At 50.2% G+C, this 14552-nt stretch overlaps 1 protein-coding gene across 12 annotated transcripts in view; it reads right to left on the bottom strand.

Moving 5' to 3' along the window:
- The window catches only part of ABCC8 (ATP binding cassette subfamily C member 8), an 84139-nt gene that overhangs the window by 6110 nt on the left and 63477 nt on the right, over positions 1-14552 (bottom strand). For all 12 annotated transcript variants that reach the window (XM_050755344.1, XM_050755350.1, XM_050755346.1 and 9 more), the window contains exons 20-29: positions 14102-14186; positions 13378-13458; positions 11566-11703; positions 9336-9461; positions 8332-8431; positions 7864-8105; positions 7598-7764; positions 6476-6545; positions 5496-5653; positions 3638-3730 (exon numbers count right to left, since the gene is read on the bottom strand). In XM_050755344.1, coding sequence (XP_050611301.1) covers positions 3638-3730; positions 5496-5653; positions 6476-6545; positions 7598-7764; positions 7864-8105; positions 8332-8431; positions 9336-9461; positions 11566-11703; positions 13378-13458; positions 14102-14186 — 1260 coding nt within the window. The remainder of the gene's footprint in view (positions 1-3637; positions 3731-5495; positions 5654-6475; positions 6546-7597; positions 7765-7863; positions 8106-8331; positions 8432-9335; positions 9462-11565; positions 11704-13377; positions 13459-14101; positions 14187-14552) is intronic.

Below are 14552 nucleotides of genomic sequence, written 5' to 3'. Positions count from 1 at the left end.
TGTAATCCCAGCCCTTTGAGAGGCTGAGGCGGGCGGATCACCTGAGTCAAGAGTTCAAGACCAGCCTGGCCAACATGGTGAAACTCTGTCTCTAGTAATAATACAAAAATTAGCTGAGTATGGTGGTGCACACCTGTAATCCCAGCTACTTGGGAGGCTGAGGCAGGATAATCGCTTGAACCCAGGAGGTGGAGGTTGCAGTGAGCCGAGATCACCCCACTGCACTCCAGCCTGGGTGACAGAGTGAGACTCTGCCTCAAAAAAAAAAAAAAAAAAAAAAAAAAAAAAATTAATGACCTCCCACTGCTTATAGGATGAAGAACCCCCTCCTGCCAACCTAATTCCTGCCACAAACACCCCACACACTATGCTGCACCCAGTCAGCCTTTTAAAAGCTCTGTGACAATACTAAAGTCTTCCCTACCCCAGAGCCTTTGCATACACTATTCCCTTTGCCTGGAAGGCTTTCACCCTTGCTCTTCATAAGGCTGGCTCAACTCAAGCTTCAGGCCTTACCTTAAATGCTGCCTCCTCAGAGAGGCTCTTCCTGGCCACTACCTTACTATAAAGTAGGTTTCCTCTATTATTCTCTGCAACCTGTTTGCTCCACAGTATCTGTTGTACATGCATTTCTCTAGCTGTTTATAATCATCTCCCTCAATAGACTGTAAATTCCATGAAGATGGAGGCCATGTCTGTTTGATTCACCAATGTATCCCAGTGCCTGGCACTATCAATAAATATTTGTTGGATGAATGCATGGCACTCCCCCGACCCTCTGAAATAGATGAAATCTCTCTGTACAGGGAACTCTGGAGGCTTCTTTCTCATCCTTGGGTCCTCATCATGTTTTCCCTGAGTTGCTGTGCATGGACCTGCCTCCTCCCTCTGACCAGCCTGGGCTGCGGTCATCACTCTCCTTGGCCACTTCCCTCAGACCTTGCTGACATAGGAGATGCAGGAGCACTTGTTTGATGATGGAGGAAGGAATGAAAGAAAAACTGTCTCATCATCGCTGGTTTGATAGGACCAAACTTAGAGGACACAAAGGCACCCAAGACGTATCTCACTGGGCATTTGCTTTTCACTCCTGGAAGGTGTTTGTTCAGCTTTGATTGTCTCTGGGTGGAGAGAGGGCATGTGTCTGAGGGGAGTGAAGGGAGGCTCTGCGGTGGGAGAGAGCATTGCTCCTGCATACCTCCAGGGTGGAGATGTGTGGGAGGGTGACCTGTCTGAGGCGAGTGTGAAACCATGCCTGAAGGGTTCGAGTAAGTGCGCGTTGAAGATGTGTGTGCATCAGGGCACGTGCACGTTATAGGAGTGTGAGGCACTCAGCGTATGTGGGTCTCAGGACTGTGTGAGTTGAGGGTCGGCAAGTATGAGATGGGAGCTTCTGCCACAGGCATGCGACAGTGTGTCTGAGGACTGGAAAAGAGCCCCAGCCTCGCAGCCATGTAAACCCAGGTTGGAGCCTGAATGTCACAACTTCCTGGCTGTGTGTCAGGATTGAGACTCAGTTTTCTCATGAATAAAATGGGGAAGTGAAAGTTCCTATATGAACGAAAATAACCGCCGAGCCCACCACTGAGCCCAGTGCTGGGCACTCTTGAAACTCTTTTGGGAAAAAATGAGGTCTCTTAGGAAAGCCCAGAAGGTCAGGCAAACCTGAGTTCCAAGCTCAGCGCCAGCCCCCGCAGTCTGTGTGACCTTGGTTTGATTACCCAGCCTCTCTGGGTCTCGTTTCTGCGTCTGAAGAATGTGGTGACTCGTACCGATGTTATGCAGTTCTTGTGAGGATTAAATGTAATAACGCACATACAACACTTAGCACGGTGCCTGGCACGCAGTAAGTGGGCAATCAATAAATGGTAATAGCTCTCAACAGGCTGCTGGGTTAAAGCCAATGCATTAAACATGTACAGGGTTGATTAAAAAGCCTTTCATTCAAATTTAAAACTCATTCACTGTATCAGTAGGGTGTGGAAGACCTCACTGGGTAGCAGTGGCTCTGGCTGACCACAGGTTTGGCCCGATAGGAGGCTGCTTACTGGAAGCTGGGATCTGCATACAAGGAGATCTGGCCCACTTTAGAAGAGTCACCATCTCTCTACCCCAGGGCCCTCTGAGACACCAATTTAAAGAGGGAAATCATCAAAACTTAGAGCAAAGGCTAGGCTCAGTAATGTGGAGGGACCTGGAAGTGAAGGAATGGGAGAAGTTCACGCTTGAGAAGAGGAGACTGGGAGGAGACTATAGAGTCATAATCCAGTCCCCAGGGAGCTTCTTTGTGGAAGACACAGCACGGTCTTGTCCAGGGGCAAGGGATGTCCAGGGAGCAGCGCCAAGGCCAGGGCAGAGCTTTGTCCTGCTCTTCTTTACCTAGACAAGATCCCTAAGAGGTGGCTTTCCACTGGCCCTAGGTGCTTCAGGGAGTGGGCAGAGGGGCCTGGGTACCTTTCCAGGGCTAAAGCTGGACTTCAGGGGTTGGCGGAGGAGATGTAAGCCTCTCTGGGCCCTTTGCTGGCCCTTGTGCCCTAGGGTTACTCCTGGACACAGGGCTTGATGTCTCATGGTTACTGTCACACTTCTGCAGCTGTGCCACCCTAAAAATAACCTATTATCACTCTCTGGGTGAAGATGAGAAAAGAGCCCAACTATGTGTGTCAGGGGTCTCTGGCCTGCCTCACTAAAAGAGAGATGCCCCAGGAGATCAGACAGACCCTTGGGGAGTGGGGAACAACAGCTTCCTCCACTTGCCAGGCAGCCTCAGATGCTCCTGTCCACCTCAACATCACCACTCAGGATAGCGGGCACTGAGAGGATGGTAGGGGCACTGAAGTTTTCAGGAATTCCTCCAGCCTGGTGAACTCCTGCCCCTCCTTTGAGTCCTAGTTCTGATGACACCTCCTCTACAAAAACCTTCCCTGACTGTCTCTCTCCTATGCTCCCACAGCCCTTGAATCCGCTTTTTTCAGAGTACGTGTCACATGGGTTTATCCTGGCCTGCCCAAAGTCTGGGCTGTAAATGCCTGCAGGGCAGTGGCTCATTTGACTCATCTTTTTAGTGCCTGGCATGGGGCTTTGCACATGGTCGGGGCTCAGTAAATGTTAGTTGCATGAGCAAATACGTTCAAGTCTGGACTTTGTGGTACCTTACAAAGAACGGGTATAGAACATCTCTGCACCTCAGTTTCCTTATCTGTGCAGTGGAAATGACCATTCTCAGCACCAAGGGTTGCAGTGCAGAATGAGTGGGATTGGCCTGTACAGTATTGAACATAGTGTTTTGCACACAGGAGCTCCTTAATAAAAGAAGGGCTCACGGTGGCCTGCACCTAAGGCCCTTTCTAGCATTGATACATGAAGACTTGTCCCAGCTTTGTTTCTTTTCATGCTCTGCCTCATAGAGGCCCTGGGCTTGTCTACAGAGCTGGAATTTTCCTCTCTAGAACATTCAGTGGGAGCCCACCTGGCCTGTCCCTGCTGGTGGATATCCCTTGGGCCTTGGGGCCTGAGGTGGCTTGAGAGAGACATGTCCTTGGCCTTCCTAATGGAGCCCTGAGAATCAAATCTCATGGCCTGTGCCCCTGGCCCCACCCCTGTTCCACTCCTACCTTGGGGGAATGTGGACTCGTACCTGAAGGCCCGGATGGTGGTGAGCCCTTCCACGGTTTCAGCAAAGTGCGAGAGCAGTGGAAGCTGGGTGGTGTCATCCAGCTGCTGCAGGTCCCTATGGTGGGGAACAGAGTGGAATAGTTAAGAGGGCAGGCTCAGGGCTCAGCCTGGACTTGAAGCCTAGCTCCACCTGCTACTGCTGTGTGGATGAACGGCCTCACCTCTCCAGGCCTCAGCTTCTTACCCGTGAAGGGGGAAGACAGTGACTCCAGCCCATCAAGCTGTTGTGAGCACTGAATGAGATCGTTTATATACAATGCTTACACACAGCCTGAAGTGGGGCATAGTTACTGCTTTCCTGAGTATTGTCCACCCCAGGTGGCCATCTGTCCCTGTACTTCTGTGCACAGCCTCGAGCTGAGCTAAGGCTGGGCAGGGAGTGTTAGTTCCATTTTACAGGTGAACAAGCTGAACCTTGAGACAGCTGGCCAAAGGAACAGAAGACCAAACTCAAAGCATTCAACCCCGTCTTCCACTTACCCCATCAAGGAGCTCTTTAGACCCTGGCCAGTGATGTGATGAAATGATAGGTTTCATCTTGGGGTAAGGCCAGAGGTTTCCATGGCAGCAGAATTGCCTCCTGCTCCCCAAAGCTGCACTTTGACAAGCACATCAGTGACAGGGAGGCCAATTTGGGATGCAGGAAGTTGATTTCCCTGAAAAACCATCTCCAGGGTCAGAGTGGGTGCCAGAGAGACAGGGCTATTTCTCTGGCAGAAGAAATGAACTTTGTAGAATAGCTTGTGCAGCACTTTGAAAGCCACTGTAATTTTATGAGTGTCAACAAGCTATGTTGCTCGTGTGGGTGTTGGGCCATTCTGGATCATCCAAGCAAAAAGCCATTTATACAAATGTTGATCCTTTGGGACAGGTAATTGTGGCCAAAATGCATCTAAATTTTATTATTTATTATTGCTAATAAGTGTCTCGACTCTAGTTTCTAGCCAACTATATGCCCTTGGGAAAGGTACTTAACCTTTCTGACCACAACCTGCAGTCAGAAATATATTTTATCTCACAAGTCAGTACTCACACACCTACATGACCAAAACAAAGGTTTCATGAGGCAAAGTTTGCTGTTACTCTATGAATACAGTCTGATGTTTTCTGTTCTATTTCATTTTTAAAAAAATGCTGGTTGTGATCCATGATACTGATTTCATGACCCACTGATGGGTTGTAATTGGCACTTTGAGAAACACTGGCCTAGAGGTTCTTTAATTTTTTTTCCCACAATTCTTTGAATCTATGACTTTAGCAGAATCACTCTCAGAAAGAACTCCCTAGAGAACATTCTTAGAAAATTTTGATGAGGAAAGACGTGTGAATGGATCCAAAGCTCATGAGGGCAAATGTGATCCATGAGAATGGCTGTGAGAGGCTCCCTCAAGTCAAGGCTTACAGCTACACTCTGGACTCACATGTGCTGGGAGATGTTATCGTAACAGTGCTTCAATCAGGTGCCCTCCGATTTCATGCATTGGCAATCAGCCTGACCACTAGAATGATGCAACCCTCCTGGGAAGCACATTGGCAAAATGAATGAAGGGCATAAAATGTGCATTTATCATGACCTAGCAATACCAGTCCTGACCATATCTCCCAAGGAAATAATTCAGATGTCAACCTCAGTGTGTGAGTGTGTTGGCAGACTATTATACTAGGGTAGTGGAATAAAATGTGGATATTTCTATTTCCTTCATTTCTGTTTTTTGCTTTTATTTTTTGGAGGGAACATGACCCTACTACTTCTATAACGATGAGTCTAGCAAACTGCACATTGCAAAGCACCTCCCACCCATCACCCCTGAGGCCATCACCTGGACGCCACCCGGAAGTACTTCTGGATGAAGTAGCACACGATGGCCAGTGGCAAGAGGGCCACGAGGAACACAGGTGTGACATAGGAGATGACGGCCAGGGCTGAGACACAGAGCAGGGTGGAGCGGCTCAGGCACTCCAGTGTGGATGGGATGTGCTGAGGGAGACGAGGGGGAGAGAGTGAGGTGAGTTTGGTATTAACTGTGTTTAGAGTGCTACCGGCCACCATGTTTTGCTCTCACTTTATTTTTTGATCCTTTATTTTTCTGAGACCGAGTCTCACTGTTGCCCAGACTAGATGTAGCAGCGTAATCTCAGCTCACTGCAGCCTCTGCCTCTCGGGTTCAAATGATTCTCCTGCCTCAGCTTCCCAAGTAGTTGGGATTACAGGTGCCTGCCAACACACCTGACTAATATTTTTGTATTTTTAGTAGAGAAGGGATTTCATCATGTTGGCCAGGCTGGTCTTGAACACCTGGCCTCAAGTGATCCGCCTGCCTCCGCCTACCAAAGTGTTGGGGTTACAGGAGTGAGGCACTGAGCCCGGACTTGCTCTCACTTTATTATAGGCACACATCTTATCTTTCCAGCTACAAGGTAGACTCCCTGAGGCAGGAATCAAGATTTTGTTTTCATACCATCTAGTACGATGGTAAATAAAGAACACAGGCTGAATCAAAAATGAATATTCTCCATACAGTCAGCGACCTTGGTTCAGAATATGCTGGAACTTTACTAGAGAGAGCCAGTGGGATCTCTGGTGGAAGATAAAGGGATCTGGTTTCCCTCAGCCTTATTATGAGGCTCCCACGGGGGAGGCCCCAGCCCTGAGGCAGCATTATAATCAGATCAGGGACACTGGCTTCCTCCCGGAGGGCTGTGATCACCTGATCTGGGGAACCCAGCCTCAGACAGGAGAAGCCCCCAGGGGTCCGGGGTGTCTCTGGACAGGGAGAAAGTGTGGCACCGTCCTCTGTACCTGGTCGATGGTGTTACAGTCGGATGAAAATCTGTTCAGGATGCTCCCAAGGGGCGTGGTCTCAAAAAACCTAAGAGGCAGTCAGAGGAAGAGTTACTCATTTGTCCATTGATTTACTTCCTGTTTACTGAATGAGATAGTTACTTATTTCATGTAAGTGTCTTTGGAGTCATTCATGGGTCTGGCGTCCTCTGCCAATTTGTAGATATCTGGCCTGTATCCCCGTGAATTCCTGCAGCTGCCCAAAGGGGCGCTGGCCTTTCATTAGCCTCTCAGGTTCTCAAGCCCATCTGACCACTGCCGCTTTTCTCAGCTGCCGGCTCAGCCTGACTCAGCAGCTGTCCTCCTGGGACACAGAGTCCTCTCCAGAGGGACAACCTGCCAAGGGGAACAGGGTCCTGGGGACAGCCTGCTGGCTGGCTGACCCAGAGTCAGCCCAACCCCAACCAGGGAGTTTCAGAATTACAGAGCTGGGGCAAACAGAGTCAGTAAACTCGGCGGCCATATCTGTGGGCCACGGAAAACTCATGAGGCTGGAAAGTGAAAAGTGCAGTTAGACAGTGAGGTCTAGCCTTGACAAGGGGCCAGAAAACCTGTTGGCCTGTTGTGTTTTTAAACCAAGTTGGCCAACCAATTGGGCAGTGACAACTTTAAACCTCTTTGACATCAAGTGGACTTTGAGATTTTTATCCATCCCATGACAGGAAATTATTAATAGAACAGCTACCTGTTCCCCCAGTGTCAAAACCTGAGGCTGGCTGAGGGAGAGAGAGGGAGGGGAGGGTAGGGAGCTGAACTCATGGGTGGGGATGGGCAAATTACACCTGCTTAGGGAGGAGAAACCAATCTTTACCTGGACGTGCAGACGCTCTCTTTAAAGGGCCATGGTGACAATTAGATGAGCTAACCACACACAATGCCTGTCACAGTATCTGGCTGAGTAAATGCCAGTTTCTCCCTGCTTCTTGCACAAGGAGGGCACTTTTACACACACTGTCTCCTTGAGTCACCTCCACAAGCTTGTGACAGAGGTTGTATATACCCATTTTATAGATGGGAAGACTAAGGCTCAGAGAACAGTGACTTGCGCACAGCCTCAGCCTGGCCAGGGGAGAGGGGTACCTCATAGGGGCTAGGATGATCCGGTTCAGCAGGCTGCGGTGCAGCCTCTTGGCCACCTTCAGCCCTGTCCATTCCACAGTGACAGACGTGACGAGGCACAGCACGATGCCCAGGCTGCAGAGCACCGTGAACACCATGGCGTAGACAGTCTGGTCGAGGGAGCACTCCTTCACAGGCAGAGAGTGAGCTGGGGTTCTGGGGTGCCCATGGGCTCAGCCCTTCCCCCACCCCCACTCCCAGTCTCTGCCACGGGCCACCGGTCACACCTGGCTGAGGGAGCAGTTCCTGGCTGCAGGGGTCAGGGTCAGGGCGCTGTCGGTCCACTTGGCCAGCCAGTAGTCAATGGCCACCAGGACCATGTGCTTGAGCAGCTGTGAGAAGACCAGCAGCGACAGGAGCAGGATGCCGGCAGAGGACAGGTACTTTGCGCAGGCTCGCCATGGGATCTCGGCACGCTGGTGCAGCACAGACGACAAGTTGTCGTCCTCATCGCTCTCAGCTGCCTCCTCTGCAGGCCGCAAGAACCCACTCTGTGGCTACACATTTCCATCCCTCTGAGGGTGAATCAGGGGGCGTTTTCTCCCCACTTACAGAGGGGACAACGGAGGCACACAGAGGGAAGCCACTTAATCAAAGGCACACTACTGCACCACACCCAGAACCCCAAACCTTAGCCTTTCTGTGGCTGATCAGACCTCAGGCCATAATTTCACTCCCAGTCCCATCGCCTGTACCTTCCTCCTCTTCCTCATCCTGCAGAAGGCCATCCCTCGAGGACATGGTACGAGATAGACCCTGGGGTGGCTCTGTGGCTTTTCTCTCTGTGACAGTCTCCTATAAGACAGATGTGGCCTGACCAATGCCTTCAGGGTATATGGTTGGTGGGGGAAGGGGAAGTTAAGGCATAACTACCCTAGTGATGACCAATGTCAGGTTTCCACATTGTCCCTGCCTGAGGGAGGAGCAGACAGACACACATTCATCTTGCCAGGATTTAGTCCTTCCCCTTCATGAGATAATAGCACCCCCATATCCCTGTGGGGAACCACTCTTCCCCTATTTTTAGTCTCTGTGATTCAGGTGGGTCTGGCTCCCAAAGTGGGCACATGACTCAGGACAGGCCAATCCTCATATTCCACATCCCCGGCCACAGTGATTTGTTCAGGGGTGGGCACATGAGCAAACTGGACAAATGAGACTCAGCCCTGGAACTTTTGCTGAACTATGGTGAAAGAGGCGCTTTTTTCTGGCAGAGTTGTTGAGCTGGGAGAATGTAAACCTAAGACTGCTGCTGGCCCTCACTGATACCATGAGAATGGAGCCACTTTGAGGGCAGCAGAGCCAAGAGGTGGGAGAAACAGATTTCTGATGACACTGACGACCTGGCTCCAGCACACTTAAAGCTATGACACACCTGGACTTTTTGGTTTCACGGGTCAAAAAATCCTTAACTCCCTCTTGTTTTCTTTGCCAGTTTGAGTTGATTTTCTGAAACTTTGCAACTAAATAGTATCTGACTATCTCAGGATAAGGCAAAGGTGCCCACCTGATTCTGCCCTGGGTACCTGGCACAGGTACTGTCTCTTCTCTGGTAGGAGCAAGTTCATGCCCAGCTCCCACATCTACCCTTTAGGGGGCTTCCTGGGGCAGTAAGGATAGGAAGACCTTTATGAGTTCAGGTTCTAGCAGAACCTTCGCATCCAGGGGTGGCTGCTTGGCCACCCCTGGATATACCCACCTTCTCCAGCTCTTGGTCCTGCCGGTTCATGAGGGTCTTCCAGTGCTCAAAGAGCTGGCACTCAGACCTCTGGAAGTCCTTGAGGGTACCCTCCCTCTGGATGGTGCCATCCTTCATGGCAATGATCTGGAAAGGCAGAAACAAACCTAGTTTGGGGGCTGGCTGGGGAGGAATGGTGGTCACATCCCTCAAATGTGGAGTCTGAGATGGAGGTGGACACATCCCTTTCCTCACTACAAATGGCCTCCAGATCATCCACTGCAAGTGGGCTGGTATTGATAACCTAGACCCACCAACATACTCCTAGGACCTAGAGTTCGGTACATCTGAGGGGCAATTCTCAATGGCTGGGTTTGCAGAGCAAATTAGTGCATCCTGCTCAGGCAGGCTTGTTACCCACAAGGACTCCACCCATGGCAGCAGCTGTCATACACTATGCAGGCTCATTGTACACTACCCTTAGCTCCTCTTGACGGCGGGTCTGGCAGCCTCCATCAGGGCTTAGCAAAGCACCTGCTGGTCTAAGTGTGTGTGGCCATGCCTCTTTGGAATCAATAAATCTTTTGTTTGTTTGTTTGTTTGTTTGTTTTTAGACAGGGTCTCACTCTGTTGCCTAGGCTGGGGTACAGTGACACCATCTCAGCTCACTGCAATCTCTGCTTCCTGGCTCAAGCCATCCTCCTGTCTCAGCTTCCTGAGTAGCTGGGACCACAGGTGCACGCCACCATACCTGGCTAATTTTTTGATTTTTTTTTTTTTTTTTGTAGGGACGGTGTTTTACCATGTTACGCCAGGCTGATCTCGAACTCCTGGGCTCAAGCAATCCACCCACCTTGGCCTCACAAGGTGCTGGAATTATAGGCATGAGCCACTGCACCCGGCTCAATAAAACTTTTTATTTGGAACACTCGATGACACCACCACGTAGACCTGCCATTAATTCAGACACCCACCCCTGCTGCCCTCACCCCCTCCCACCCTATGCTGGGATTCAAGGGGCTCGAGAGTCCTGGTCACTGGTTCCTCAAGGAACCTAGCACTTCTGTGTTCCTCAGGATTATCCTGAACTACAAGGTATTGCCAGGGTCACTACAGAAACTCAGAAACAAACCTTCTGTATCTGTATATATATTTAAATCTTTGGGTCTTTGGGTCTTTTCTTTGGGTCTTTTTTCTTTGGGTGATTTTGGTTCTTTTTTATACTGGACGGGTCTCATTATACGTGGAAGGAAGATTCGTCTTGGGGAAAATAAGCAGAGCCATTCGGCACGGGCCTGAAGCTCAGAGACGGCCTCAATTTTGGCTATTGTTCAGAGGAAAATTTATATAGGTGTAGGCAGGACCTAGATCTCAAAAGTCACATGATCTCCCTCTTAAAAATTAAATGCTTTCTAACAAATCAAAAAGTAATTATTTTCTACCTACTGATGAGTATGGGAATTTAGTTAATGAGGGGTTTTACAACATTGGACTCTATTGATAATATTAAAGTTTCTTTCTTTCTTTCTTTCTTTCTTCTTTCTTTCTTTCTTTCTTTCTTTCTTTCTCTCTCTCTTTCTTTCTTTCTTTTTCTTTCTTCTTTCTTTCTTTCTTTTTTTTTTTTTTCAAGTTTTCAGAGACAAGGTCTCACTCCGTCGCCCAGGCTGGAGTGGAGTGCAGTGGCGTGATCATGGTTCACCGCAGCCTTAAACTCCCGGGCTCAAATGAACCTCTTGCCTTGGCCTCCCAAAGTGCTGGGATTACAGGTGTGAGCCACTGCACCCAGCCTGAAGTTTCTATTACTACTGCTATTGTTTGGTTCCATATTTCCCATATGATTCCCGGGGTGGTGCATCCATCCACCCCGGGAAGGTCATAGGGTGGGAAGACGGCTTTTCCATCCAAATGGGCACTCCCAGTGGCCAGGGGGATGGGTCATCAAAAGGGCAGGAATCAGAAGGTGAGAAGTGAGCGTGTGATTATTCCTGAGACTTCTTGGTGCCAGCCTTGAGTGTATCACCAGGGCCCAGGCCAGGATGGGGAGTGCCTGTGGGTCTGGGTGACACCAAACCCCTGGCCTGTACAGGGTCTCCCTGAGATGCCCAGCATGCATAAAGTCATCCAGTGCTGGCCTCTTATGCTTTGTGGCCCTCAGCAATTGCTACCAAGACAACTGATTGGTTCCTGCCAAGATGCTTGACAGCCTCCCCAGCCCTGGCCCCTGTAGCCTGACCCCCTTGTTCCCCCTCACCCAGTCTGCATGGGGCAGGTACTGTAGCTTGTGGGTCACTAGGACTACTGTCCTCTTGTCGTCCCGGAGAAGCTCAAGGATGCCAGCCTGCATCAAGTGGTCACTCAGATGGATATCCAGAGCTGAGAAGGGGTCATCCTGGGCAGAAGGGAGAGAAGGAGAGTAGAGGGTAGGGACAGGTATGGCGGGGAGGGGTGACAATGAGTATAAAATCCATTAGAGTTCTATCAACTTTGGTCTAGGGACTGAAGTTAGTTAGCTGTGTGGCTTTGGACAACTCACCCAACTTCCCTGGGCCTTGGTTACCTTACCTTAAAATGGGGCAGTTGTCAGATATCACTCTCAAATGGATGTAATCACTTCACTGCCTGACTCCTGGACCTTCAACAGCTCCCCATCATCTCTAAAGTCAAACCCTGTGGGCTGGTGTTCCAAGTGCTTTATAACCTCTCACTTTCCCTTCTAGACTCATGTGCCATCTGTGCTTTCCCAGCACTCTGCATTCCAGGTTCCCAGGAAGCCTGCCGTCTGGGCCCTCTCCTGAGCTGCTCCTCTGCCTGGAGCACTGTTCTGCTTTTTGTCTGTCTTGTGAACACCTACCCATCCTTCGCTCACCTAAGTACCAGCTCCTCCGCATCCTGTCCTGACCCCCACGCCTACCCTTCCTTCCTCTCTCTTCCCGTGACACTGGCGCAAAGCCAGATCTGATCGTTGTTTGTCCATTGCTGACTATGGCACTCCCAAGAACTGAGACTTCTTGTGCTTGTGGCTGGCACAGAGTAGACGCTTCATCAACATTTGCTGAAATAAAATGTCCGCCTCACTTTTCTCTAGCAGGGTTGTTTAAATCTCACAAGAGATCGCAAATACACCAATGCTTTGTAAAATGCTGTGCATGTGTCAGATGGTAACGGACACTAAGAACCTTCCCACTGTGAAGTGTCTTTAGTAAAGGAGTGCTTGTGCGTGTGGTGTAGGGAGAGGGGAGGGAATAAAGCTGGAATCAGAGACTTGGGCTTCCTTCTTCCAACTCCCTGTGCAAATGGCCTCCCTCTTTCCTTCTGTTTAATCGGCTTTCCCTTTGAGGCTCTCCTCCAGGAAGCCCTCCCTGATTACTCCAGCCCTCACAGTTGATTCCCTGGACAAGTCCTCCTCATAGTTCATGCCGCAGAGTTTGGTTTTGAACTGGGCTGGACCTCTTGAACTGGGTGAGCTCTGTCTCTCTTATCAGATTCTAAATCTTCGAGGCCAAGGACTGGGTCTTAGAATTCTTCAGTGTCAGTCAAGAAACCTGACACAACAGAGCTTGACACAAAGTAGCGTAAAGATAGCGAATAAGTTTTATCTCATGTTTGATAGCTAGTGGTTACCTGGAGTGCTGTGTTGAGAAGGATTCTGAGGATGAGTTAAGGTCTATGGGAAATAATGCTGTGAACAATTAGCAATGTCTGTCCTGGGCATAAGATGGGAAGTGGCAGCACACATTCCGTGTATCAGCCATTCTTATAGTTGGGCTGCGTAAGTGTTGAGGGGTTGGGCTGTCCCACAGACAGGCTGCCTGTAACTACAGCTTGCCTCTCCTCATTGGCTACTGCAGAGCTCAATCTGAAGTCTGCAATGGGTCATTCGTGCTCTCCTTGCCTGCCTCAGTTTCCCTATCACTAGGATAATTAGGCAATATATCTGGCAGGAGGGGTTTACTCCTGGAGAGGGAGATTGTTGGATGATGGTGGGTCGGGGGGAGGTGGAGGTTAGGCCTGGGAGGCAGCCAGAGACCAGGACCCCAAGGGAACTGCCAGCTGGTGCACTCACCAAGAAGACGACGTTGGCATGCTGGTAGAGGGCTCGGGCCACACTGATTCGCTGGCGCTGACCACCAGACAGGTTGATGCCCTGTCACCAAAGAGGAGGAACAGATCATGCCCTCAGCCATTCAGGGGACACTGTCCTGGCCCCTACTGGGCTGTGAGCTCTTTGGGACGGAGGCCTGGCTCTATCCACTTCTTTGCCCGCTTCTCGCCTTGCAGAGAGAAGGAACTTGACTGTTTACTGAATTCATTTGGAAAAGGGGAGCACGAGCCCCAAGTCTTTAAAGATTCATCCTGTAGGTGCTAGGGACCATCTGACCAATGCAAACAAAGAGAGAGGCAGTAGGGATTTAAATCACACAAAGGGAGGACAGTCACAGGAGAATTCTATTCCTCTAAGCTTGTGGAGGGGACCCCATCAGGAGGATGAACAGGAACAATACCACCCAGGCTGAGCACAGTGCTGCGTGGGCTCTCAGTATATACCTGGGGCACAAATGAAGAAGATCCCAGCCTGGGAGGGCGCTAAGCTGACCTTGCCCTCCAAGCAGGACTGAAAACCTGTCAAAGGACATCATCAAGGACATCATGTTTGACCTCACTGCAGGCAACTCTTCAGCCTTCAACGTCTCCTATTTCCTAGTTACCCACTCTCCTGAGTAGTGTCTCAGGGCGTGATAGGTTGGGGGTCCTGGCTTTGAAAAAACCCCTCAGAGGCTGCTACTAACCCGTTCCCCAATCTGGGTCTGGTCTCCATGGGGCAGGATGTCGATGTCTGGCTGCAGAGAGCAGGCCTCAATGACCATCTTGTACCTGGCATGGGTAGAGGCAGAGGGTGCACCTGGTCAGCCTGGTCAGAGTTGGCCTGAGCACTTGCAGAGGGTCATTAGTCTCTGGGTAGCTGTGCCCAGGGTAAGCAATGGCTTTAATGGGCCTCCCGCTTGGGTGCAAGCAAACACCATGTGAGCTTGAAAAGAGCTGAGATCAGCACTTCACACAGCGTTTGGGCAGGTTAAATACTAGAAGGATGGAATTGGTTGGGAGCAAACATGCAGAGTAAGTGATGAAAAGGCACTCATGGTCTCTATGCAGTGGGAAAAGCTGCAGCCGGAGCCCATGCTTGGGGCACTGCTAGGGAAAATCACTGCTGGTTGGTTTAGGCAGTAATGATGATGGCTG

This window comes from Macaca thibetana, chromosome 14 (assembly GCF_024542745.1).
Source record: "Macaca thibetana thibetana isolate TM-01 chromosome 14, ASM2454274v1, whole genome shotgun sequence".
In the NCBI taxonomy this organism is placed as follows: domain Eukaryota; kingdom Metazoa; phylum Chordata; class Mammalia; order Primates; family Cercopithecidae; genus Macaca; species Macaca thibetana.
The sequence above is the reverse complement of the archived record's forward strand: the minus strand, read 5'-3'. Positions and strand labels throughout refer to the sequence as shown.